Below are 24623 nucleotides of genomic sequence, written 5' to 3' on the forward strand. Positions count from 1 at the left end.
TCTCCACCGATTTCCTTTACGAAAGGACCACATTCTTTGACAAAATGGGGGTTGCCTATGCTTTTAACTCCATCCTTGCCTTGCTTATTTATGGCCTCGTACTCTTCCCTAGCCTCGACAACTTTGTGGACATTAAGGCTATCCAAATTTTCTTGTCAAGGAACCCTGTCCCTACCTTATTAGGTGATACCTATCTCTCCATCCATAGACGCACCCAAGCTGGTCGTGGAACTATCCTTTGTTGTGCACAATTGCTATATCGGTGGATCACCTCTCACTTACCCCGAACTCCTCGCTTCACCACCAATCCAGAAAACCTTCTTTGGTCAAAAAGACTCATGTCCCTTACTCCAGCCGAGGTAGTGTGGTACGATCGGGTTTATGACAAAGGAACCATTATTGACAGTTGTGGGAAATTCTCCAATGTACCACTTCTTGGGTTGGAAGGAGGAATTAGCTACAATCCTACGCTTGCCCGACGCCAGTTCGGATATCCCATGGAAGGGAAACCTCTCAGCATCTATCTAGAGAATGTATATTACCTCAACATAGATGATAGTAAAGGCATGAGGGAGCAGGTTGTGCGAGCTTGGCACACCATTCGTAGAAGAGACAAAGGCCAGTTAGGGAAGAAGACAGGTGCCGTTCATGAATCATACACTCAGTGGGTGATAGATAGAGCTGTCCAAATTGGGATGCCTTACAAGATATCAAGATTTGTATCTGCAATCACTCCAGCACCACCCCTACCCATGACCTTTGACACCGAGAAGGAATACCAAGAGCGTTTAGCTGAAGCGGAACGTGAAGTACATAGGTGGAAAAGAGAGTATCAGAAAAAGGATCAGGAGTGTGAGGCTGTAATGGTCCTACTAGAGCAAGAAGCCTATGATAGCCATAAGAAAGATGTGGTAATCGCCCAGCTGAGAAAAAGTATCAAGGAGAAAGATGCCGCACTTGATCAAATTCCCGGGCGGAAGAAGAAACGTATGGATCTCTTTGATGGGCCGCATTCTGATTTTGAAGACTAGTTCGCTTCAGGAGCTCGAGGGTCTTTCAGTTTGTTTTACACGCTTTTACTAGTTTTTCCTTTATTTACTTTGGAGTCTATCCCTTGGCTCAGTCTGTTAAAAGGGAATTATCTTGTTTTACTTTGAAAGTCTATCTCTTGGCTTTGTTGTTAGAAAGGGAATTATCTTGTAATCAACTTTGTTTTTTTATGATTTGTTTAGGTTGGTATGTTTGCAAAATTGCTTCTATAGGTCCTTCAATAAAAAATAATAAAAAAAATATATATAAAAATTGCATATTTTGGCATATAGCATATCATGCATCATATTGCATTCATAAAAAGTATCAAAATCCAAGTCTCATACTCTCCTCATTTCTGCCTCAGAAAAGCAAAGTGGCCCGGCGTATTCAGTACAAACCCACTCGCATTCACAACACTCGAGCTCATATCAAGAAAAGGATGTTAGCGGCAGAACAGGAAAACACTCAGCTCAGAGAGGAACTGGTTAACCTCAAGGGAGAGATGGAAAGAATGGCACTTATGATGGAAACTATGATGGCTGAGAGAGAGCAAGCAGCAATCTCCAATTCAACTCCTGTTGTGGTTGTCACAGCTGCACCTGAGGGTCCCCCGCAACCATCTCCAACTACTACTACAACTATCGGCCTCACCCAACCTCTGATGACTGATTTTTCTTCTGGTAATATGGCAACTATGGGTAACTCAGGCTTCCGTCCTCTGGGCCCCCAGGGTCCCTTTGCTACTCCTCAGTATTCCATGCCTTCAGGCTACCCTTGGGGCATGCCGATTGCAACTAACGGGGGTTTTGGTCCAGGCGCTACTGAAATGCCATTCACACAGGGTCAACAGACTTCGGCACCTTTCCAGATGAGTCAACCGATTCCTCAAGCTACCATGACTCAAGCAGGTCCTACTGTGCATGTTGGGCCACAACATGAAGAGCAGATTTATCACTCCGACAGTATAATGGGGGATGATAAAGCTATCGATTGGGAAGAAAGGTTCGGTGCTCTAGAGAAGAAGATGAGTAATATGCGGGGGAAGGAAACAGTCGTCCAAAGCATATATGACCTTTGCTTAGTACCAGATGTAAACATACCTCCAAAGTTCAAGATGCCTGTATTTGAGAAGTATCAAGGGGACACGTGTCCACAAAATCATCTAACTATGTATATTAGGAAGATGATAGCTTACAAGAATAATGTTCCCTTACTCATTCACTGCTTCCAGGATAGTTTGACTGGTCCGGCAGATACCTGGTTCATGGGGTTGAAAGGAGTCACTACTTTTGAACAGTTGGCTGAGGCCTTCATGCAACAGTACAAATATAATACCTATTTGGCGCCAAGTCGCAAAGAGTTGCAGTCCTTAACCCAGAAAGAGAAAGAATCGTTCAAAGAATACGCACAACGCTTCATTCAAAAAGCTGCTCAGATTCGTCCTCCCTTGGATGAGAGGGAACTTTCAGAATTGTTCTATGAAACCCTGAGCCCTTGTTATTCAGAAAAGATGATTGTCTGTGTGTTATACCCTGTTTTTGGACCTAAAAATACTGGGCCCAATTTCATTTCAAACTCTGTCAATTATCAGATTTCAACTGTACAGTTCAAATTGTCTCTGCCTCGCAGTATTTTCAATCACAATTTTACCTATGTTTTTCTTGCATAAAACCTTTCGAAGTGTCTTTACTTGTCTTGTAAGTCATTCAAAAGTGTCTCTGAATCATTGCATTGCTTTTTCTACAGTTTATTTCAAAATTTGCAAAAAGTCATACAGAAGGGTATTTTGGTCATTTCCTGCAGTGGGACCCATTTTCATCCTTGTGACTGTCTCTGAGTCTTTTTCAGATTGTTTTTTAACCTTTCATCAGTAAACCTTGTTAAATTCATTTCAAACTTGCATCTGAGTCAGTGTCAAGTCAATTTGAATATGTTTAGGTCATTTTTAGCCCTAGGGGCATTTTGGTCATTTCACACAAAATTTTGGCATAGAGAGGTTACTTTGAAGTACCTCATTTAAGCCATTGGTTCGTTTTAGTCCGTTTTGTCAATTTTATTTTTGTTTCGCTTTACGTTTTGTCAGGTTACCAATTTTATTTCAATTTTATTTTTATTTTGCATTTTGGTCCTCGAAGAGGCCCAAAATTGCATTTCAGTCCAGATGCTTTCCAATTTGCATTTCAGTCCAGAATTCTTTCTATTTTGCATTTTTTAGTCCTTTTTGTTATTTTCATTTTAGTCCTTTAATTTTTCAATTTTGCAGAAAAGGGCTCAAAGTGTCAAACTTGCGTTTTTTAGTTAGAGTCCAGATGTCACAATTCTATTGGTCCAAAATCACACATGTCAGCTATAAAAGGTGTACAGTGCCACACAGACCCATTAATCACACGCCAACTCATAAACACAAATCCATTTTTCTCTCTCTGAGCAATTGAATCAAAACAGAAAAATCTCAGAATTTCTCAAGAACACCAAGATCACAAAAACCCTAACCGTTTTCCAGAAAACCAAAATCATCAAAATTCGTTGGATTTTCCATTGATTCTCAGAGATTCCTAAGGAATCATCATCATTGAATCATCTTCTTCGCAATTCAAGGCACGAATTCACTGCAGAAGCAGTAAACTCCAGCACCGATCACGAAGAAGATTCGAAGAGAAGAAGAGGAAAAGAAGCAGGTTTGAAACCGGCGAAGAAGATGAAGAAACAGAACCGGTGAATCACCGATTTATTTTCGGTCCAAAGAACAAGCAGAAGAATCAAAAATCATCAAGAACAGAATCAAATTTTCCAAAGATTTTCTCTATCAAAAGTTTCAACCAAAACTCAGGTAAAACTCAGAATTTCTCTTCAAAAAATAATATCATAGTTTAAACCTGCAAAATCACGTGAATAAACAGAAATTTTTTTCCAGAATCACAAAGAAAACCATAACCGTAAACACAAAACCTAGATCCATAAGGATCCAAGTTTTGAAAGCAAGAACAAGCACCAGAGAAGTAATAAACGACGAAACGATGTAGATCCTTAAAGATCTAAACGTTTTCTTTCAAAAAATCAAAAAAATCAGTTTCAAAACCGTACGAAGTTTTTTCAGATCTACGTCGTTTCAAGCTGTGTTTGAAAAAACCTTTGCTGGATTCGTGTTTAGGGTTAAAGGACGAATCAAGAGATGTAAAAATCTTTGAATTCTGGAAAGTTAGGTCACCGGAAGTTCATAGGCTCGCCGGAGAAGATGAAGTTTCCGGCGGACCTTCAAGGTCTCCGCCGTAGCTTCATCCTCACCGGCGGTGAGTTTTTAGAGAGAGGCGAGAGAAGAGAGAAGGTTAGAGAGAGAAAGAGATGAAAGAAATGAACTGGACCGGTGTCCATGTCCTTATATAGACGCCTGAACCGGTCTGGTTCATTTTGTCTTCATCTTGGACCGTAGGATCTAGGGTTTTTCATTTGAATGGCTGTGATGCTTTGTTTCCGTATGCTTGATCCGTGTTACCATGCGCTGCTTGCTTTGAACCGTCAGATCTAGGTCTGGATCAATCTAACGCCCCTGAGGCCTTTGGATGATCCAGGTCCAGTGGGTTTTGGGTTGGGCTTAAGTTTCTTTCTACGTTTTTTGTTTTTTTGCTATTTGCACTGTTTTCCTTGCTATCTGAACCTGTTGCTTGCTCACATTTTTTTTTACAAAAATTCCTAAAAATCCTAGTTGTTTCTTGATATATTTTTGGTGTTTCTATGGTGTTTTGCATGTAAAAAAAATGGTAAGATGGCATGAATTAATTTCCATGTGTTTTTACATTTTTGGTATTATTTTGGTTATGTTTTTGTTCTTGACACTTTGATATGTGACATGAATAAATGATACCCAATCTTGTGATGAATATGCCTCTGGTCATGTGTTTTTTTGCTGTTTTTGGATATGATTTTGTAAATTTCTTGTTTTGCAAGCAACAAGTGTTTGTCTTAAGGAATAAAGTGTCAAATTTCTCTATGAATTTGGTGTGATACTTTGCTTGCATGTGTCTCTATTAATTTCATGTCATGGCTTGAAACAAAATCTCTTACAAAATTGCCATGATGTGATAATATGAGTCACAAGCACCTTTAGGTATCATATCAAATTTTTTAGGTTTTTACCACTTTATTACTTCCTTTTTGCCATTCTTATGCTTTCCTTTTTATTTATTTCCTACTATTTCGTGCTTTATGATTACTAACCATTTCATCTTATGTGACATACACTTCATAGCATTTCACTACCTCCTCCACTTTCTTTAGCTTAGCATTTATTTTTGCAAGTTTTAATTCATTTGGTGATGTAATTTGTTATCATTGGTTTGTAGCTTGGCAAAGGGGCCATAGAATGTATTTAGGCAATTTTTGTAATATGGACCATGGACACTATGACGCACCGGCACGCACACACTCACCCTAGATGTATGCCTAGGATTGCATGGTTAGATGAATGCTTAGGTTTAAACACTTAGAGAAAATCCAATTTTTTCCAAAAAATATGCAAACAAGTTCACTTCAAATATTTTTTTTCATAAAAAATGGAGTCAAAACTCCAACAATTTTTCCCTTTTATTTTCTTAATCAAATTCTCAAATAAACCTAATCATTAAGACTTTTTTTGCAAAATCACTAAACAAACCCTCACTTTTTCATACTCTAATGCTCATGAAGCCTCTCAATCCCCTTCTTCAAAATCATTTTCAAATTTAAAATCAAGCAATTAAAACAAAAAAAACAACAAGTCTTTTAGCAAGAACTACGCCGGTTTTGATCCCGTAAAACGGTACGTAGGCAAGGGACTTTAACCCCTCCAAGCCGAAATAAAATCAAAATCTACTTCTTCTCACCCCCATTCTTAACTAATCACACCTTCATTTTTCACAAGTAGGCAATAAAAATAAAGCGTAGAAATGAACTAAGGAGAACGGTTCTTATGGAATACCATAATCGCTCCGGGTGCTTAACACCTTCCCGTAGTGAAAACAACCCCCGAATCTAGAACTTTTTAAGGGTTTTTCTCCTTTTACCCTTCCCAAGAAAAAGAGAGATATCAACGGTCAAAAGGTTCAAGTCCAATTAATGGCTTGGCACCCAAAAACCACGATAACAGAAATGGCGACTTCACTGGGGACTTTTTTTAGCGGGTCGCGCCTAGTTTTCCTTAGTTTATATTTACGCTTTGTTTTATTGCTTACATATGTGAATACTTGTTTATTTTCATTTGACGTGTGGGGTGAGAATATCAAAAGTCCTATACCCGGGCTGAGTGAACTTATGTTTAGGTAGAGATATAATCGACAATTCGATCCGGGGGTTGCCTCGTGTATTGGATTATGCGATCAATCTCACATAGCTGAGGCATTCTGAAAGTGATATTGTCGGCGTGTGTTGTCATGCTTAGGCACTTCACTTTCAATTGTTCGACGAAGCTATGAACCGTAGTTACCAAACCCATCCTAGCCTTTTTAGGACGTAGTGCGGTGGCTAAATTGAGTGTTGTCTCAAACTTTAGTCGTCACGCGATACTACACTCAAACCAGACCTTCTCACAAATAATCATGGAACGGGTGTCGTCCTGTACTACCATGATATATGTGAGAGAGGTTGCAGTTTGGGAACTGTGTTAGAACCTTGGTTACTACTATCCAAAGCCCTAGTTCACCGGACGCCGTGTCCATCCGTAGCCCTGTTACTTTGAATCTCAACCCACCTTGTTCTTTGTAAACTAAACAACACAATCATGCATACATACATTCATGCATAAACATTTTTTCATGCATTCATCGAAGGGCTTAAACAAATGGAATTTTTTGTAAATAATCACAGGTATGAAGAAGACTAAGTGCTACAAGTTCAAGGAAGTGGATTTGGTCAGTTTAAGAGAGTTGGCACTCAAGGTCAAGAGTCAAACAGGGTTCCGACTCCGGTATGGGGGATTGCTTACTTTGCTCCGAACCGATGTGGACGAGAAGCTAGTGCACACTCTAGTGCAATTTTATGATCCGAGCTTCCGTTGCTTCACTTTCCCGGACTTCCAGTTGGTTCCTACTCTCGAGGCTTACTCCAATCTAGTGGGTTTACCTATAGCCGAGAAGACGCCTTTCACCGGTCCCGGGACTTCTCTTACTCCTCTGGTTATTGCTAAGGATCTCTACCTCAAGACTTCCGACGTCTCCAACCATCTTATTACCAAGTCTCACATCCGGGGGTTCACTTCAAAGTATCTTCTTGAGCAGGCTAATCTCAGTACTACTTGTCAGGATACACTTGAGGCTATTCTTGCTTTGCTTATCTACGGGCTCATTCTCTTTCCGAACCTCGACAACTTCGTGGACATGAATGCTATCGAGGTCTTCCATTCCAAGAACCCGGTTCCTACTTTGCTAGCGGATACCTACCACGCCATTCATGACAGGACTCTCAAGGGCCGTGGGTATATTCTTTGCTGCATATCTCTTTTGTATAGGTGGTTTATTTCGCACCTTCCGAGTTCCTTCCATGATAACTCGGAGAATTGGTCCTACTCTCAGCGGATTATGGCTCTCACTCCTAATGAGGTGGTCTGGATCACTCCCGCCGCTCAAGTCAAGGAAATTATCATGGGTTGTGGAGACTTTCTCAACGTACCTCTTCTTGGTACTCGTGGAGGAATTAACTACAACCCCGAGCTTGCTATGAGACAGTTTGGTTTCCCTATGAAGTCGAAGCCCATCAATCTTGCTACATCTCCAGAGTTCTTCTTCTACACGAATGCTCCTACCGGGCAAAGGAAAGCTTTCATGGATGCTTGGTCCAAGGTTCGAAGGAAGAGTGTGAAGCATCTAGGTGTGAGATCCGGTGTTGCTCATGAGGCTTATACTCAGTGGGTGATAGATCGAGCTGAGGAGGTTGGTATGCCTTATCCAGCCATGAGATACGTGTCTTCATCCACTCCATCTATGCCTCTACCTCTACTCCCCACGACTCAGGATATGTATCAGGAGCATCTAGCTATGGAGAGTCGTGAGAAGCAAGTGTGGAAAGCTCGGTACAATCAAGCTGAGAATCTAATCATGACTTTGGATGGTAGAGATGAGCAGAAGACTCATGAGAACCTGATGTTGAAGAAGGAACTAGCTAAGGTCCGGAGGGAATTGGAAGAGAAAGACGAGCTGCTTATGAGGGATTCCAAGAGAGCCAGAGGACGACGAGACTTCTTTGCCAGATACTGTGATTCAGATTCCGAGTCCGATGATTCTCCGACTACTTCCTATGCTTGAGGGCTTCATTTGTTTATCTTGCTGAAATTTCAAAGTCTTCCTTTTGAAAATACTATGTAGTTTTGATTATTTGCAAGGTTTCTAATTTGTTTAAAAATCCTTCGATGAAAAAGGAAGTCTTTTGCATTTACATTTGCATATCATGCATCATATGCATCATGCATCGGTCACAAAGGCTTCCAAGTGCTCACTATCTCCTGGTTCCCCTGCCGCAGTGTGAAAAGTGGCTCGTGCTCAGAGGGTCTACGAACCTGATAGAATCGATCGAACCAGAGAATACAGAAGAAAGAAAAGGGCTATGGAAGAAGAGAACACGCAGCTCCGTACCGAATTGGCATCTCTAAAGGAGGAATTGGCCAAAGCTCATGATGCTATGACTGCTCTGTTGGCTGCTCAGGAACAACCAGTTCCTATAGTTTCTGCAGCTGCAAATGTGACTCCTACCGTAACAACTGATCCCCGCTTTATCATGCCATCTGGGTATCCTTACGGACTTCCGCCGTACTATACTGCTAATACAAGGGCAGGTACCTCTGGTACTACCAACAATGGCCCAATCTCAGGGGCAAACTTAACTCCTGTTAGTACCGCCTTGACTCAAGCCGCAACAACTGTTACCGAGCCCATTGTGAATACGGTGCCTCAATTTGTCCATGTTAATGCGCACCACGGGAGTATTGCCACAACCGGAACTATGGAAGAGAGAATGGAAGAACTTGCCAAAGAGCTCCGACGGGAAATTAAGGCCAACAGGGGAAACGGAGACTCCATTAAAACCCAGGATCTCTGCTTAGTATCGAAGGTAGATGTTCCAAAAAAGTTCAAAGTCCCGGAGTTCGACAAGTATAACGGGCTGACTTGTCCTCAAAATCATATTGTCAAATATGTCCGGAAGATGGGCAACTACAAGGACAATGATTCCCTTATGATCCATTACTTCCAAGACAGTCTGATGGAAGATGCTGCAGAGTGGTATACTAGTCTGAGCAAAGATGATGTCCACACTTTTGATGAGCTAGCCGCTGCTTTCAAGAGCCACTACGGGTTTAACACTCGATTGAAGCCGAATAGGGAGTTTCTCAGGTCCCTATCTCAGAAAAAGGAGGAAAGTTTCCGTGAATATGCGCAAAGGTGGAGAGGGGCAGCTGCCCGTATCACTCCTGCTTTAGATGAAGAAGAAATGACCCAGACATTCTTAAAGACCTTTAAGAAAGATTATGTTGAGAGAATGATCATAGCTGCCCCGAATAACTTTTCGGAGATGGTCACCATGGGAACTCGTCTGGAGGAAGCCGTCAGGGATGGAATCATTGTGTTCGAGAAAGCTGAATCCTCTGTGAATACGTCAAAGAGGTATGGTAATGGACACCACAAGAAGAAAGAAACGGAAGTGGGGATGGTGTCAGCTGGAGCCGGTCAATCCATGGCTACTGTTGCTCCTATCAATGCAGCTCAAATGCCTCCGTCATACCCATATGTGCCGTATTCTCAGCATCCTTTCTTTCCGCCGTTTTACCATCAGTACCCTCTGCCACCGGGTCAACCTCAAGTGCCCGTCAATGCATTTGCTCAACAGATGAAACAACAGTTGCCGGTTCAACAACAACAACAAAATCAGCAAGCTAGACCTACTTTCCCTCCAATACCGATGTTATATGCTGAGTTGCTTCCAACTTTACTCCAAAGAGGGCATTGTACAACTAGACAGGGTAAGCCCCCACCTGATCCGTTGCCTCCAAGGTTCAGGTCTGATCTCAAATGTGATTTTCATCAAGGTGCCCTAGGTCATGATGTCGAGGGGTGTTATGCTTTGAAGTATATCGTGAAGAAGCTCATTGATCAAGGAAAGCTGACTTTTGAGAATAATGTCCCACACGTCCTCGACAATCCTCTTCCAAATCATGCCGCTGTGAACTTGATCGAAGTATGTGAGGAAGCTCCTAGACTCGATGTCCGCAACGTCGTAACTCCTCTGGTGCCTCTACACATCAAGCTGTGCAAAGCTTCTCTGTTCAGCCATGATCATGCCAAGTGTCTAGGATGCCTTCGTAATCCTTTGGGTTGCCATGCTGTTCAAGACGACATCCAAAGCTTGATGAATGATAATTTTCTGACTGTCAGTGATGTTTGCGTAATTGTGCCAGTTTTTCACGACCCGCCTGTCAAGAGTATACCTTTGAAGAAGAATGCTGAGCCTTTGGTGATAAGGTTGCCCGGACCGGTACCGTATACTTCAGATAGGGCTATCCCGTACAAATATAATGCTACTATGATAGAAAATGGAGTAGAGGTGCCTCTAGCCTCCTTTGCCACAGTAAGCAATATTGCCGAAGGGACTTCTGCAGCGCTAAGAAGCGGGAAGGTCCGTCCGCCGTTATTTCAGAAGAAGGTAGCTACGCCGACCATTCCACCAGTTGAAGAAGCAACTCCAACCGTTGTTTCACCCATTGCTACAGATGTGAACCAGCCAGGCAAATCTATAGAGGATTCGAATTTAGATGAGATTCTGAGGATAATAAAGAGGAGCGACTACAAGATCGTTGATCAATTGCTGCAAACTCCTTCAAAGATATCTGTCTTGTCGTTACTCTTGAGCTCTGAGGCTCACAGGAATACCTTGTTGAAAGTGCTGGAGCAGGCTTATGTTGACCACGAAGTCACGGTAGATCGTTTCGGTGGCATAGTGGGAAATATTACTGCTTGTAATAACCTCTGGTTTAGTGAAGAAGAGTTGCCGGAGGTGGGAAAGAGCCACAATCTGGCTTTGCACATCTCGGTGAATTGTAAATCAGACATGATATCAAATGTGTTGGTAGATACGGGTTCCTCCCTCAATGTAATGCCCAAGACAACTCTAGATCAGTTGAGCTACCGAGGGACCCCTTTGAGGAGGAGTACTTTCTTGGTCAAAGCTTTTGACGGATCTCGAAAGAATGTGCTGGGGGAGATAGACTTGCCGGTAACCATTGGCCCTGAGAATTTCTTGATTACCTTCCAAGTGATGGACATTAATGCATCCTACAGTTGTCTGCTGGGAAGACCGTGGATACACGATGCGGGTGCGGTAACCTCCACCTTACATCAGAAGTTGAAGTTCATAAGAAGTGGAAAGCTTGTTACCATTCATGGAGAGGAAGCATACTTGGTTAGCCAGCTATCATCTTTCTCTTGCATAGAAGCAGGGTCTGCAGAGGGGACCGCTTTTCAAGGATTAACTGTCGAAGGTACGGAGCCCAAGAGGGATGGAACTGCAATGGCTTCTTTGAAGGATGCACAGAGAGCCGTCCAAGAGGGTCAAGCTGCCAGCTGGGGCAAGTTAATACAGCTTCGTGAGAATAAGCATAAGGAAGGTCTTGGCTTTTCCTCAACTTCAGGAGTTTCCACCGGGGCATTCTGTAGTGCTGGGTTTGTCAACGCAATCACAGAAGAAGCAACTAGATTTGGCCCGAGGCCTGTATTTGTTACACCAGGAGGCTTTGCAAGAGATTGGAATGCCATTGACATTCCCTCAATCATGCATGTTTCTGAGTAATATACCTTGTTGCTTAAGTATCTTGTTTTTTTCAAAATAACAATCCTCTCGCTCTGCCCAAAGCGAGAGTGATATTTTCTGTAAGGGCATGTTTGTTTCGGCATCGCCATGGATTAATAAAAAATTGTCGTTTCTTTCACGACTACTTTTTTTTAGTGCCTTTTTTTCTTGGAAATAATGGTAATGCCAGAAAAAACCAAAAAAATCTGTATTTTTCTTATTAATTTCAAAAATCTGCATAAAAAAAAAAAAAACCTCTTTCTAAAATCATCCAACCATTTTACGCAGATTGAACTATAATGAACCCGTTGGGCACAGTAATCCTGCATTCCCTCCGAATTTTGAATTCCCAGTGTATGAAGCCGAAGATGAGGAAGGTGATGACATACCATATGAGATCACTCGATTACTTGAGCAAGAAAAGAAAGCCATTCAGCCTCACCAGGAAGAGATTGAGCTTATCAACATAGGTACCGAGGAGAACAAACGAGAAATCAAGATCGGTGCTGCTCTAGAGGAAGGGGTTAAAAAGAAGATCATCCAACTCCTCCGGGAGTATCCGGATATTTTTGCATGGTCGTATGAAGATATGCCAGGTCTAGATCCTATGATTGTGGAGCATCGGATCCCCACCAAGCCTGAATGTCCTCCCGTCAGGCAGAAATTGAGAAGGACTCATCCAGATATGGCTCTAAAGATTAAGAGCGAGGTTCAAAAACAGATTGATGCGGGTTTCCTCATGACAGTTGAGTATCCTGAATGGGTTGCCAATATTGTACCTGTGCCAAAGAAGGATGGTAAAGTCCGGATGTGTGTTGACTTCAGAGACCTGAACAAAGCCGGTCCAAAGGACAACTTTCTATTACCTCATATTGATGTGCTTGTTGATAATACTGCTCAGTCTAAGGTGTTTTCCTTCATGGACGGTTTCTCCGGTTACAATCAGATCAAAATGTCTCCTGAAGATAGAGAAAAGACGTCTTTTATCACTCCATGGGGTACTTTCTGCTACAAAGTGATGCCGTTCGGCCTAATAAATGCTGGTGCTACCTACCAAAGAGGAATGACTACTCTGTTTCATGACATGATTCACAAAGAAGTCGAAGTATATGTGGATGATATGATTGTGAAGTCAACAGACGAGGAGCAACATGTTGAGTATTTGACAAAGATGTTTGAAAGGTTGAGAAAATACAAGCTTCGATTGAATCCCAACAAATGTACATTCGGCGTCAGATCCGGGAAGTTATTAGGCTTCGTTGTCAGCCAAAAGGGCATTGAAGTCGATCCTGATAAAGTCCGGGCCATCCGAGAAATGCCAGCTCCACAGACCGAGAAGCAAGTCAGAGGTTTCCTCGGACGTTTGAATTACATCTCCCGATTCATATCTCACATGACCGCAACCTGCGGGCCGATCTTCAAGCTACTCAGAAAGAATCAGCCTATTGTATGGAATGATGAATGCCAAGAAGCTTTTGATAGCATCAAGAATTACCTGCTGGAACCACCTATCCTTGTCCCACCCGTGGAAGGAAGGCCTTTGATTATGTATTTGGCAGTATTTGATGAATCCATGGGATGCGTACTTGGTCAACAAGATGAGACTGGAAAGAAAGAACATGCTATCTACTATCTAAGCAAGAAGTTCACCGATTGTGAAACTCGGTATACAATGCTTGAGAAGACTTGTTGTGCTTTGGCCTGGGCCGCTAAACGCCTGCGTCATTATTTGGTGAATCATACAACTTGGCTGATATCCAGAATGGATCCGATAAAGTATATCTTTGAGAAAGCGGCCGTTACTGGGAAGATTGCACGCTGGCAGATGCTTTTGTCTGAATATGATATTGTGTTCAAAACTCAAAAGGCAATCAAAGGTAGCATTCTTGCCGATCACCTTGCTTACCAACCTCTTGACGATTATCAACCAATTGAGTTCGATTTCCCCGATGAAGAGATCATGTATTTGAAATCCAAAGACTGCGAAGAACCGTTGATTGATGAAGGTCCAGATCCCAATAGCAAGTGGGGTTTAGTCTTTGATGGTGCTGTCAATGCTTATGGTAAAGGAATTGGGGCAGTCATTGTATCCCCACAAGGGCATCACATTCCTTTTACCGCCAGAATTCTGTTCGAATGTACCAACAATATGGCTGAGTATGAAGCATGAATCTTCGGGATCGAGGAAGCAATTGACATGAGAATCAAACACCTCGACATCTATGGAGATTCTGCGCTCGTCATCAATCAGATAAAGGGTGAATGGGAGACCCACCATGCTAAGTTGATTCCTTATCGGGATTATGCGAGGCGTCTTCTGACATATTTTACAAAGGTTGAGCTGCACCATATTCCTCGTGATGAGAACCAAATGGCTGATGCTCTTGCTACTCTATCCTCCATGTTTCGAGTAAACCATTGGAATGATGTGCCATTAATCAAAGTGCAACGCCTTGAAAGACCTTCACATGTGTTTGCTATTGGGGATGTGATCGATCAGGCTGGCGAAAATGTGGTTGACTATAAACCCTGGTACTATGACATCAAGCAGTTCTTGCTGAGCCGTGAGTATCCGCCGGGTGCTTCCAAACAAAATAAGAAGACCCTGAGAAGATTGGCCAGTAGATTCCTGTTAGATGGAGATATTCTGTACAAGAGAAACTATGACATGGTATTGTTAAGATGTGTTGATGAACATGAAGCGGAGCAGTTAATGCATGATGTACATGACGGTACCTTCGGGACCCATGCTACAGGGCATACTATGTCAAGGAAGTTGTTACGAGCAGGTTACTACTGGATGGCCATGGAGCATGATTGCTACCAGTATGCCAGAAAATGCCACAAATGTCAAATCTATGCTGATAAGATTCATGTGCCTCCGCACGCTCTCAATGTTATTTCATCCCCATGGCCGTTCTCAATGTGGGGCATCGACATGATTGGAAGAATTGAACCGAAGGCTTCAAATGGTCATCGTTTCATCTTAGTGGCAATTGACTACTTTACCAAGTGGGTTGAAGCAGCATCTTATACCAATGTGACCAAGCAAGTGGTAGCTAAGTTCATCAAGAATAACATCATCTGTCGATATGGTGTTCCCAGCAAGATTATTACCGACAATGGTACCAACCTGAACAACAATGTGGTGCAAGCTCTTTGTGAAGAATTCAAAATTGAGCATCATAACTCTTCTCCTTATAGACCTCAGATGAATGGTGCAGTTGAGGCCGCCAACAAGAATATCAAGAGAATTGTCCAGAAGATGGTAACCACTTACAAGGACTGGCATGAGATGTTACCCTATGCTCTGCATGGCTACCGTACTACCGTGCGCAGTTCAACCGGGGCAACCCCTTTCTCTCTTGTATATGGTATGGAAGCAGTTCTTCCTTTGGAAGTGGAGATCCCATCTCTCCGTGTGATAATGGAAGCAAAGTTATCTGAGGCTGAATGGTGCCAAAGCCGGTATGATCAGTTGAATTTGATTGAGGAAAAACGTATGGATGCCATGGCTCGTGGACAGTCATATCAAGCAAGAATGAAGACTGCTTTTGACAAGAAAGTCCATCCTCGAGAATTCAAGGTAGGGGAACTTGTATTGAAAAGGAGGATAAGCCAGCAACCCGACCCAAGGGGCAAGTGGACGCCTAACTATGAAGGTCCTTATGTTGTCAAGAAGGCCTTCTCCGGTGGTGCTTTAATCCTTACACACATGGATGGTGTGGAACTTCCAAATCCAGTGAATGCCGATATAGTCAAGAAATACTTTGCCTAGAAATATGAAAAGAACAGCGTGGTAGGTCGAAAACCCGAAAGGGCGGCCTAGGCAAAAATGCGCTTCCCGGTGGATTGAAAACCCGAAAGGGCGGTCTAGGCAAAAATAAGGGACAAAAAAACAAATATGAAAAGCTCGCTGAGATTGTACACAACTCAGGCAAGAATGAGCGTCTCGATGAGCCGAAAACCCGGAAGGGCGGTTCATGCAAAAATGAGATTAAAACAAAAGGCAAGTAACTATATCTGGCCAACCACCGTCTCCCTTGGGGCATCTGCAGCTGTTAATGACCATTTTCATCAAAAGCTCTCATGCTTGTGAATTCAAAGTTTCTAAGAACTGTAGTGGTTACTGTGTTCAATGTACCACCAACCAATAAAATTACCATTTTCCAAGCTTTGTAAATCCGTGGAGTCACGCCTTCGGCTGACCACCACTCTTATACGTCAATTTGAGCTTGTGCTTTTGTTTGAAACTCTGCTTTCTTTTTACTTTCAAAGCTATATACAAACATTTTCTTTCTATTTTGATAATGATAATGCTCGAAACAAACATTTTGAAAATTGAAAAAGTTTTTTTTGAAAAGCAAACCTGAGCAACAGGGTACATTCAAATAAACATGCATGAGCGAGAGTATGTTGATGTCCATTTCAATGTATGTTACAAGCAGGTTCTCCTCCAGGATAGTCTGTGGTCAATGGCAAGAATGAAAAAACAGAATAAAAATGCATGAAAATAAATAGGCTCGCTAAGTCGAAAACCCGGAAGGGCGGCTTAGGCAAAAATGAGCACCCCGCTGGATTGACAACCCGAAAGGGCAGTTCAGGCAAAAATGGGGCATTGAAAAGGATTTATTTCCCCGATGGATCGAAAACCCGGAAGGGCGATCCAGGCAAAAATGGGATGCGAAAAATGAATGATTGAAAATTGAGAAAATAACATGCAAAAAGCATTGACCACAGATGCGACGTCCTCGATACATCCGGCATTATTCCTAGTAGAGTCTTCCGAGATTCTATCCCCAGCGAGTTGCATACCTACCGGCCCTCAGCCTAGGTCCCGAAACGTCTCCCAACGACGTCATCTCCAAAGAGGATTTCCAAGAATGTGTAATATAGCACGAGCCACTACGTGCCCAATACTCTGATGTCTTGTCTTCCCCGTGAAGTCGTGCCTACAAAATGCCAACAGTCATGCATTACAAGCATTCATACATGCATAATCATGCATATTACGTGCCCATGCATTTAATGAAACCGTTATATCATCCGTGCATATTGCATTTCCAATGTCAACATCCGTCTCAATTCGATACTCATGTCAGGTTCTCTGTCAAAACCTTGTGAGCCAATAATATCGGTCAATTTCTACCTTTCAATTCAAATCGACGTCAAGTCAATCTCAATCTATATTTTGTCAAAAAAACTAATCCCCTGTGAATTTGTTTCTGTTCGGTCAAGTGGCTAGTTCAAGTCCAAGAACAACTTGTACCCGTCTATCTGTTTCTGTTCGCTCAAGTGGCTAGCTCAATCCAAGAGCAGCTTGCGCCTGTCTATTTTGTCGTTGTCTCCGGTGGAGTAACCAGTTCGAATCCAAGAACAACTCGTACCTGCCAATTTTACATGTTTTCAGTCGAGTCACCAGTTCGAATCCGTAAGAACAACTCGTACTTGCCAATTTTCTCTTTTTCCCAGTCGAGTCACCAGTTCGAATCCATAAGAACAACTCGCACTTTCCAATATCCCCAAGTGAGTTACCAGTTCGAATCCATAAGAACAACTCATGTTTGTCCAGTAACCTCTATCCCCTGTGAAGTTACCAGTTCGAATCCATAAGAACAACTCGCAGTTGTCTGTTTGTTTCATTCCCGGTCAAGTGGCTAGTTTGAATCCAAGAACAGCTTGTACCTGTGCAACTTGTTTCTAGTTCCCCGTTACTCTGCTATTCATTATCTTTGTCAATGTCTACCAATCCCGCAATGGATACGACATATTTTGTTAATTCCGGTCCCCATGAGGTCTTGCATTCATAATCCAAATGATGCATGGCATGCATGTTATTTGAAAAATGGGTAGGCGTATTTTTTACGTCCAAACACAGTGCAAATGCTAATATTTAAGTATCTTCGTCCTGTCAAGCCAAAGACTCCGTCTCTTGACTCTCCAGACAAAGAAACTTAAATAGGGGCAGCTGTTATACCCTGTTTTTGGACCTAAAAATACTGGGCCCAATTTCATTTCAAACTCTGTCAATTATCAGATTTCAACTGTACAGTTCAAATTGTCTCTGCCTCGCAGTATTTTCAATCACAATTTTACCTATGTTTTTCTTGCATAAAACCTTTCGAAGTGTCTTTACTTGTCTTGTAAGTCATTCAAAAGTGTCTCTGAATCATTGCATTGCTTTTTCTACAGTTTATTTCAAAATTTGCAAAAAGTCATACAGAAGGGTATTTTGGTCATTTCCTGCAGTGGGACCCATTTTCATCCTTGTGACTGTCTCTGAGTCTTTTTCAGATTGTTTTTTAACCTTTCATCAGTAAACCTTGTTAAATTCATTTCAAACTTGCATCTGAGTCAGTGTCAAGTCAATTTGAATATGTTTAGGTCATTTTTAGCCCTAGGGGCATTTTGGTCATTTCACACAAAATTTTGGCATAGAGAGGTTACTTTGAAGTACCTCATTTAAGCCATTGGTTCGTTTTAGTCCGTTTTGTCAATTTTATTTTTGTTTCGCTTTACGTTTTGTCAGGTTACCAATTTTATTTCAATTTTATTTTTATTTTGCATTTTGGTCCTCGAAGAGGCCCAAAAATGCATTTCAGTCCAGATGCTTTCCAATTTGCATTTCAGTCCAGAATTCTTTCTATTTTGCATTTTTTAGTCCTTTTTGTTATTTTCATTTTAGTCCTTTAATTTTTCAATTTTGCAGAAAAGGGCTCAAAGTGTCAAACTTGCGTTTTTTAGTTAGAGTCCAGATGTCACAATTCTATTGGTCCAAAATCACACATGTCAGCTATAAAAGGTGTACAGTGCCACACAGACCCATTAATCACACGCCAACTCATAAACACAAATCCATTTTTCTCTCTCTGAGCAATTGAATCAAAACAGAAAAATCTCAGAATTTCTCAAGAACACCAAGATCACAAAAACCCTAACCGTTTTCCAGAAAACCAAAATCATCAAAATTCGTTGGATTTTCCATTGATTCTCAGAGATTCCTAAGGAATCATCATCATTGAATCATCTTCTTCGCAATTCAAGGCACGAATTCACTGCAGAAGCAGTAAACTCCAGCACCGATCACGAAGAAGATTCGAAGAGAAGAAGAGGAAAAGAAGCAGGTTTGAAACCGGCGAAGAAGATGAAGAAACAGAACCGGTGAATCACCGATTTATTTTCGGTCCAAAGAACAAGCAGAAGAATCAAAAATCATCAAGAACAGAATCAAATTTTCCAAAGATTTTCTCTATCAAAAGTTTCAACCAAAACTCAAGTAAAACTCAGAATTTCTCTTCAAAAAATAATATCATAGTTTAAACCTGCAAAATCACGTGAATAAACAGAAATTTTTTTCCAGAATCACAAAGAAAACCATAACCGTAAACACAAAACCTAGATCCATAAGGATCCAAGTTTTGAAAGCAAGAACAAGCACCAGAGAAGTAATAAACGACCAAACGATGTAGATCCTTAAAGATCTAAACGTTTTCTTTCAAAAAATCAAAAAAATCAATTTCAAAACCGTACGAAGTTTTTTCAGATCTACGTCGTTTCAAGCTGTGTTTGAAAAAACCTTTGCTGGATTCGTGTTTAGGGTTAAAGGACGAATCAAGAGATGTAAAAATCTTTGAATTCTGGAAAGTTAGGTCACCGGAAGTTCATAGGCTCGCCGGAGAAGATGAAGTTTCCGGCGGACCTTCAAGGTCTCCGCCGTAGCTTCATCCTCACCGGCGGTGAGTTTTTAGAGAGAGGCGAGAGAAGAGAGAAGGTTAGAGAGAGAAAGAGATGAAAGAAATGAACTGGACCGGTGTCCATGTCCTTATATAGACGCCTGAACCGGTCTGGTTCATTTTGTCTTCATCTTGGACCGTAGGATCTAGGGTTTTTCATTTGAATGGCTGTGATGCTTTGTTTCCGTATGCTTGATCCGTGTTACCATGCGCTGCTTGCTTTGAACCGTCAGATCTAGGTCTGGATCAATCTAACGCCCCTGAGGCCTTTGGATGATCCAGGTCCAGTGGGTTTTGGGTTGGGCTTAAGTTTCTTTCTACGTTTTTTGTTTTTTTGCTATTTGCACTGTTTTCCTTGCTATCTGAACCTGTTGCTTGCTCACATTTTTTTTTACAAAAATTCCTAAAAATCCTAGTTGTTTCTTGATATATTTTTGGTGTTTCTATGGTGTTTTGCATGTAAAAAAAAATGGTAAGATGGCATGAATTAATTTCCATGTGTTTTTACATTTTTGGTATTATTTTGGTTATGTTTTTGTTCTTGACACTTTGATATGTGACATGAATAAATGATACCCAATCTTGTGATGAATATGCCTCTGGTCATGTGTTTTTTTGCTGTTTTTGGATATGATTTTGTAAATTTCTTGTTTTGCAAGCAACAAGTGTTTGTCTTAAGGAATAAAGTGTCAAATTTCTCTATGAATTTGGTGTGATACTTTGCTTGCATGTGTCTCTATTAATTTCATGTCATGGCTTGAAACAAAATCTCTTACAAAATTGCCATGATGTGATAATATGAGTCACAAGCACCTTTAGGTATCATATCAAATTTTTTAGGTTTTTACCACTTTATTACTTCCTTTTTGCCATTCTTATGCTTTCCTTTTTATTTATTTCCTACTATTTCGTGCTTTATGATTACTAACCATTTCATCTTATGTGACATACACTTCATAGCATTTCACTACCTCCTCCACTTTCTTTAGCTTAGCATTTATTTTTGCAAGTTTTAATTCATTTGGTGATGTAATTTGTTATCATTGGTTTGTAGCTTGGCAAAGGGGCCATAGAATGTATTTAGGCAATTTTTGTAATATGGACCATGGACACTATGACGCACCGGCACGCACACACTCACCCTAGATGTATGCCTAGGATTGCATGGTTAGATGAATGCTTAGGTTTAAACACTTAGAGAAAATCCAATTTTTTCCAAAAAATATGCAAACAAGTTCACTTCAAATATTTTTTTTCATAAAAAATGGAGTCAAAACTCCAACAATTTTTCCCTTTTATTTTCTTAATCAAATTCTCAAATAAACCTAATCATTAAGACTTTTTTTGCAAAATCACTAAACAAACCCTCACTTTTTCATACTCTAATGCTCATGAAGCCTCTCAATCCCCTTCTTCAAAATCATTTTCAAATTTAAAATCAAGCAATTAAAACAAAAAAAACAACAAGTCTTTTAGCAAGAACTACGCCGGTTTTGATCCCGTAAAACGGTACATAGGCAAGGGACTTTAACCCCACCAAGCCGAAATAAAATCAAAATCTACTTCTTCTCACCCCCATTCTTAACTAATCACACCTTCATTTTTCACAAGTAGGCAATAAAAATAAAGCGTAGAAATGAACTTAGGAGAACGGTTCTTATGGAATACCATAATCGCTCCGGGTGCTTAACACCTTCCCGTAGTGAAAACGACCCCCGAATCTAGAACTTTTTAAAGGTTTTTCTCCTTTTACCCTTCCCAAGAAAAAGAGAGATATCAACGGTCAAAAGGTTCAAGTCCAATTAATGGCTTGGCACCCAAAAACCACGATAACACTGTGCATCACAGAAGTTCACTGACTTGGTGGAAACAGGAATGCGTATCGAGGAGTGGGCTCGTAAGGGAGCAGCTGTTTCGGGAAGTTCTTCAGGTGGTTCTTCAGGGGTTTTGTCCAATGGTAATAAGAAATTTGGGAATGGTTACCCAAAGAGGAATGCTCAAGAGGTTGGCATGGTGGCTCATGGAGGACCTCAGCCCGTGTACCCTAATCACCCCTTTGTTGCCAACATCACCCCACAAATGACCGCACCCCAGAACCCAAACTATCAATCACCCAGACCTCAAGGACCTGCACCATACTACCCCCCATTATACCAACCACTATACAACCTACAACAATTCCCTCAACAACCATATTACCCCCAACAACCATACCAACAAAGACCACAGCAACAACCCCGTCCTCAGGCTCCTCACAATCAGCAGAATCAAAGGCAACAATTTGACCCCTTGCCAATGACCTATGGAGCATTGCTCCCTTCTTTACTTGCACAGAATCTGGTCCAAACAATACCACCTCCTCGCATTCCAGACCCTCTCCCACGCTGGTACCGTCCGGACCTTCATTGTATTTACCATCAAGGGGCACCAGGCCACGATGTGGAGCGTTGTTTTGCTCTTAAGAAAGAGGTTCAGAAACTGATAAATAGTAAAGAGTTAACTTCACCGACCCTGATGCTGTAGCTCGGAACAATCCTCTGCCTACTCATGGGCCTGCTGTTAATATGATTCAAGACGATCAGGAAGAGGCTCGCATTCTCTCTGTAGGTGATATCAAGACTCCTCTGGTACCGATACATGTGAAAATGTGTAGAGCAACTCTCTTCAACCACAATCATGAAGCTTGTGACATATGTTCGATGGATCCTCGTGGATGTATACAAGTCCAGAATGATGTGCAGGGTCTCCTAAATAGAAGGGAACTTGTGGTTACAAGGGAACCCGAGAGCAAGGACGTCTGTGTTGTCACTCCGGTATTCAGAGCCAGGAGGCCGCTGGTGATAAACCCCAACAGTACAAAACCCGTTGGTACTCCCTTGGTAATCTGTGTGCCTAGGCCCACGCCTACTACTGCTCAGAAAGCTGTACCCTACAAGTATGAAGGCACGATTCTAGAGCCCGGAAGTGAGACAACTTCACCTGTTGCTGTGGATAATATCGCAGAGAATAGCCGAATTTTGAGGAGTGGCCGCATCCTTCCCACGGTGGGTCCGAAGAGTGTTAGTGTTCCGGTCGATGAGCCAGTAAAAGAGCGAAACGCCGGTAAAGGTAAAGCTGGGGAGCAGGCCAAAGAGGTTGACTTTGAGGATGCCGATGAAGTCTTGAAGCTGATCAAGAAGAGTGAATACAGGGTGGTGGACCAGCTGTTACAAACTCCTGCGAAGATTTCCATCATGGCCCTGTTGTCAAGTTCTGGTGCTCATCGGGATGCCCTGAAGAAAGTACTAGACCAGGCATTTGTGGATTATGATGTAACTCTGGGTCAATTCGAAAGCATTGTGGGGAATGTGACCGCGTGTAACAGTCTGACTTTCAGTGATGAAGATCTCCCGGCGGAGGGGAATAAGCATAATCAAGCATTACTCATCTCTGTACTTTGCAGAACGGACTCGTTATCCAACGTCCTGATAGATACCAGCTCTGCACTTAATGTGATGCCCAAGTCAACTCTCGACCAATTGGCGTACTCCGAGGCTCCTTTGAGACTTAGCAAGGTGACGGTGAGGGCCTTCGATGGAACTAGGAGATCGGTGTATGGTGAGGTAGATTTGCCAATTTCGGTCGGCCCACATGAATTTCAGGTTACTTTCCAAGTCATGGAAATCCAGGCTTCTTTCAGCTGTTTGCTCGGCAGACCATGGATTCATGACGCTGGGGCTGTGACATCTACTCTCCATCAGAAATTGAAGTTTGTAAGTCGTGGAAAGTTGATCACTGTGAGTGGCGAATCGGCCTTTTTAATCAGAAATTTGTCTGCTTTCTCTGTTATCGGTGGTAGTGGTTCAGACGGGCCATCATTCCAAGGGTTCTCTGCCGAAGAAAGTGTCGGCAAAATTGAGACTTGTATGGCTTCGTTGAAGGATGCCCGGAGAGTAATTCAGGAAGGCAAAACCGAAGGCTGGGGTCAGCTAGTGGAGTTGCCAGAAAACAAGCGTAAGGAGGGAATTGGTTTCCTTAACAGTAAGCCTGGGATGTTCGACCCTACCAGAGGTTCTTTCCACAGTGCTGGTTTCATTCATGATTCGCCAGAGACCAATGCAATTTTAGATGATGCACCTGGAGGAGTGACGCCGGTCTTTGTGACGCCTGGAGGAGCTTGCTGCAACTGGATTGTTGTTGACATTCCTTCTGTGACACCCCGCTCTAAGTAATGTGTTTGTCTTGTCTTTTGTTGTTTTTTTTGTTTTTAAGAAAACTCCTTTCGTTCTGCCCAAGGCGAAAGTGAAATCATGTAGGGCTTTGTTTTGCTTCTAGTACTTTTATTACAAATAAAAATCGTCGTTTCTATCACGGCTTTTATTACTTTTTATTTTTTGTTGCTTTTTCTGGAAAAAATGGTAATACAAAAATCCAAAAAAAATCATTCTCTTTTTCTTTTAAATTTCAAAACCAAAGGTCTGCATTTACTCATTAAAATCAATCATGAATCACGTGCAGACTGAACATAAGTGAATCCGTTGAACACAGTGACCCCATGCTTTCTCCCAACTTTGAGGTCCCGGTTTACGAGGCTGTGGTAGAGGAGGATGAAGAGATCCCAAATGAGATCAAATGGATGTTGGAACAAGAAAGGAAGACAATTCAACCTCATGAGGAAGAGATAGAAATCATCAATCTGGGTACTGAGGAAGACAAGAAAGAAATCAAGATTGGGGCATCGTTGGATGTATCTGTCAATAAAAGAGTAATTGAGCTTATCAGAGAATATGTTGATATATTCGCATGGTCATACAAAGACATGCCGGGTCTAGACCCTGATGTCGTTGAACACAGACTACCTTTGAAGCCTGAGTGTCCTCCGGTAAAGCAGAAATTGAGAAGATCTCATCCTGATATGGCCCTCAAGATCAAAGAGGAAGTGCGAAAGCAGATTGATGCAGGTTTCCTAGTCACATCAGAGTATCCTCAATGGTTGGCCAACATAGTGCCTGTTCCAAAGAAAGATGGCAAAGTCAGAATGTGTGTTAATTATCGGGACTTGAACAAGGCTAGTCC

The 24623-nt window shown here is 41.8% G+C and overlaps 1 protein-coding gene across 1 annotated transcript; it reads left to right on the forward strand.

Moving 5' to 3' along the window:
- The first annotated feature begins 1471 nt into the window (after positions 1–1471).
- On the forward strand, positions 1472–23675 carry LOC120579946 (uncharacterized). The gene is made up of 4 exons (XM_039832714.1): positions 1472–2548; positions 21417–21975; positions 22092–23561; positions 23617–23675. The coding sequence occupies exons 1-4, from the start codon at positions 1472–1474 to the stop codon at positions 23673–23675; spliced, it is 3165 nt and encodes a 1054-aa protein (XP_039688648.1).
- Positions 23676–24623: the final 948 nt, after the last annotated feature.

Source organism: Medicago truncatula, chromosome 4 (genome assembly GCF_003473485.1).
Source record: "Medicago truncatula cultivar Jemalong A17 chromosome 4, MtrunA17r5.0-ANR, whole genome shotgun sequence".
NCBI classification, from domain to species: Eukaryota; Viridiplantae; Streptophyta; class Magnoliopsida; order Fabales; family Fabaceae; genus Medicago; species Medicago truncatula.

Bases quoted from the DNA above. Each gene is read 5' to 3' on its own strand.
- LOC120579946 (XM_039832714.1), top strand. From the start codon at position 1,472: ATGTTAGCGGCAGAACAGGAAAACACTCAGCTCAGAGAGGAACTGGTT. The intron at 21,976-22,091 runs GTATTTACCATC...CTGATGCTGTAG, and splicing joins GTACCGTCCGGACCTTCATT to CTCGGAACAATCCTCTGCCT. The intron at 23,562-23,616 runs GTAAGGAGGGAA...CGACCCTACCAG, and splicing joins GGAGTTGCCAGAAAACAAGC to AGGTTCTTTCCACAGTGCTG.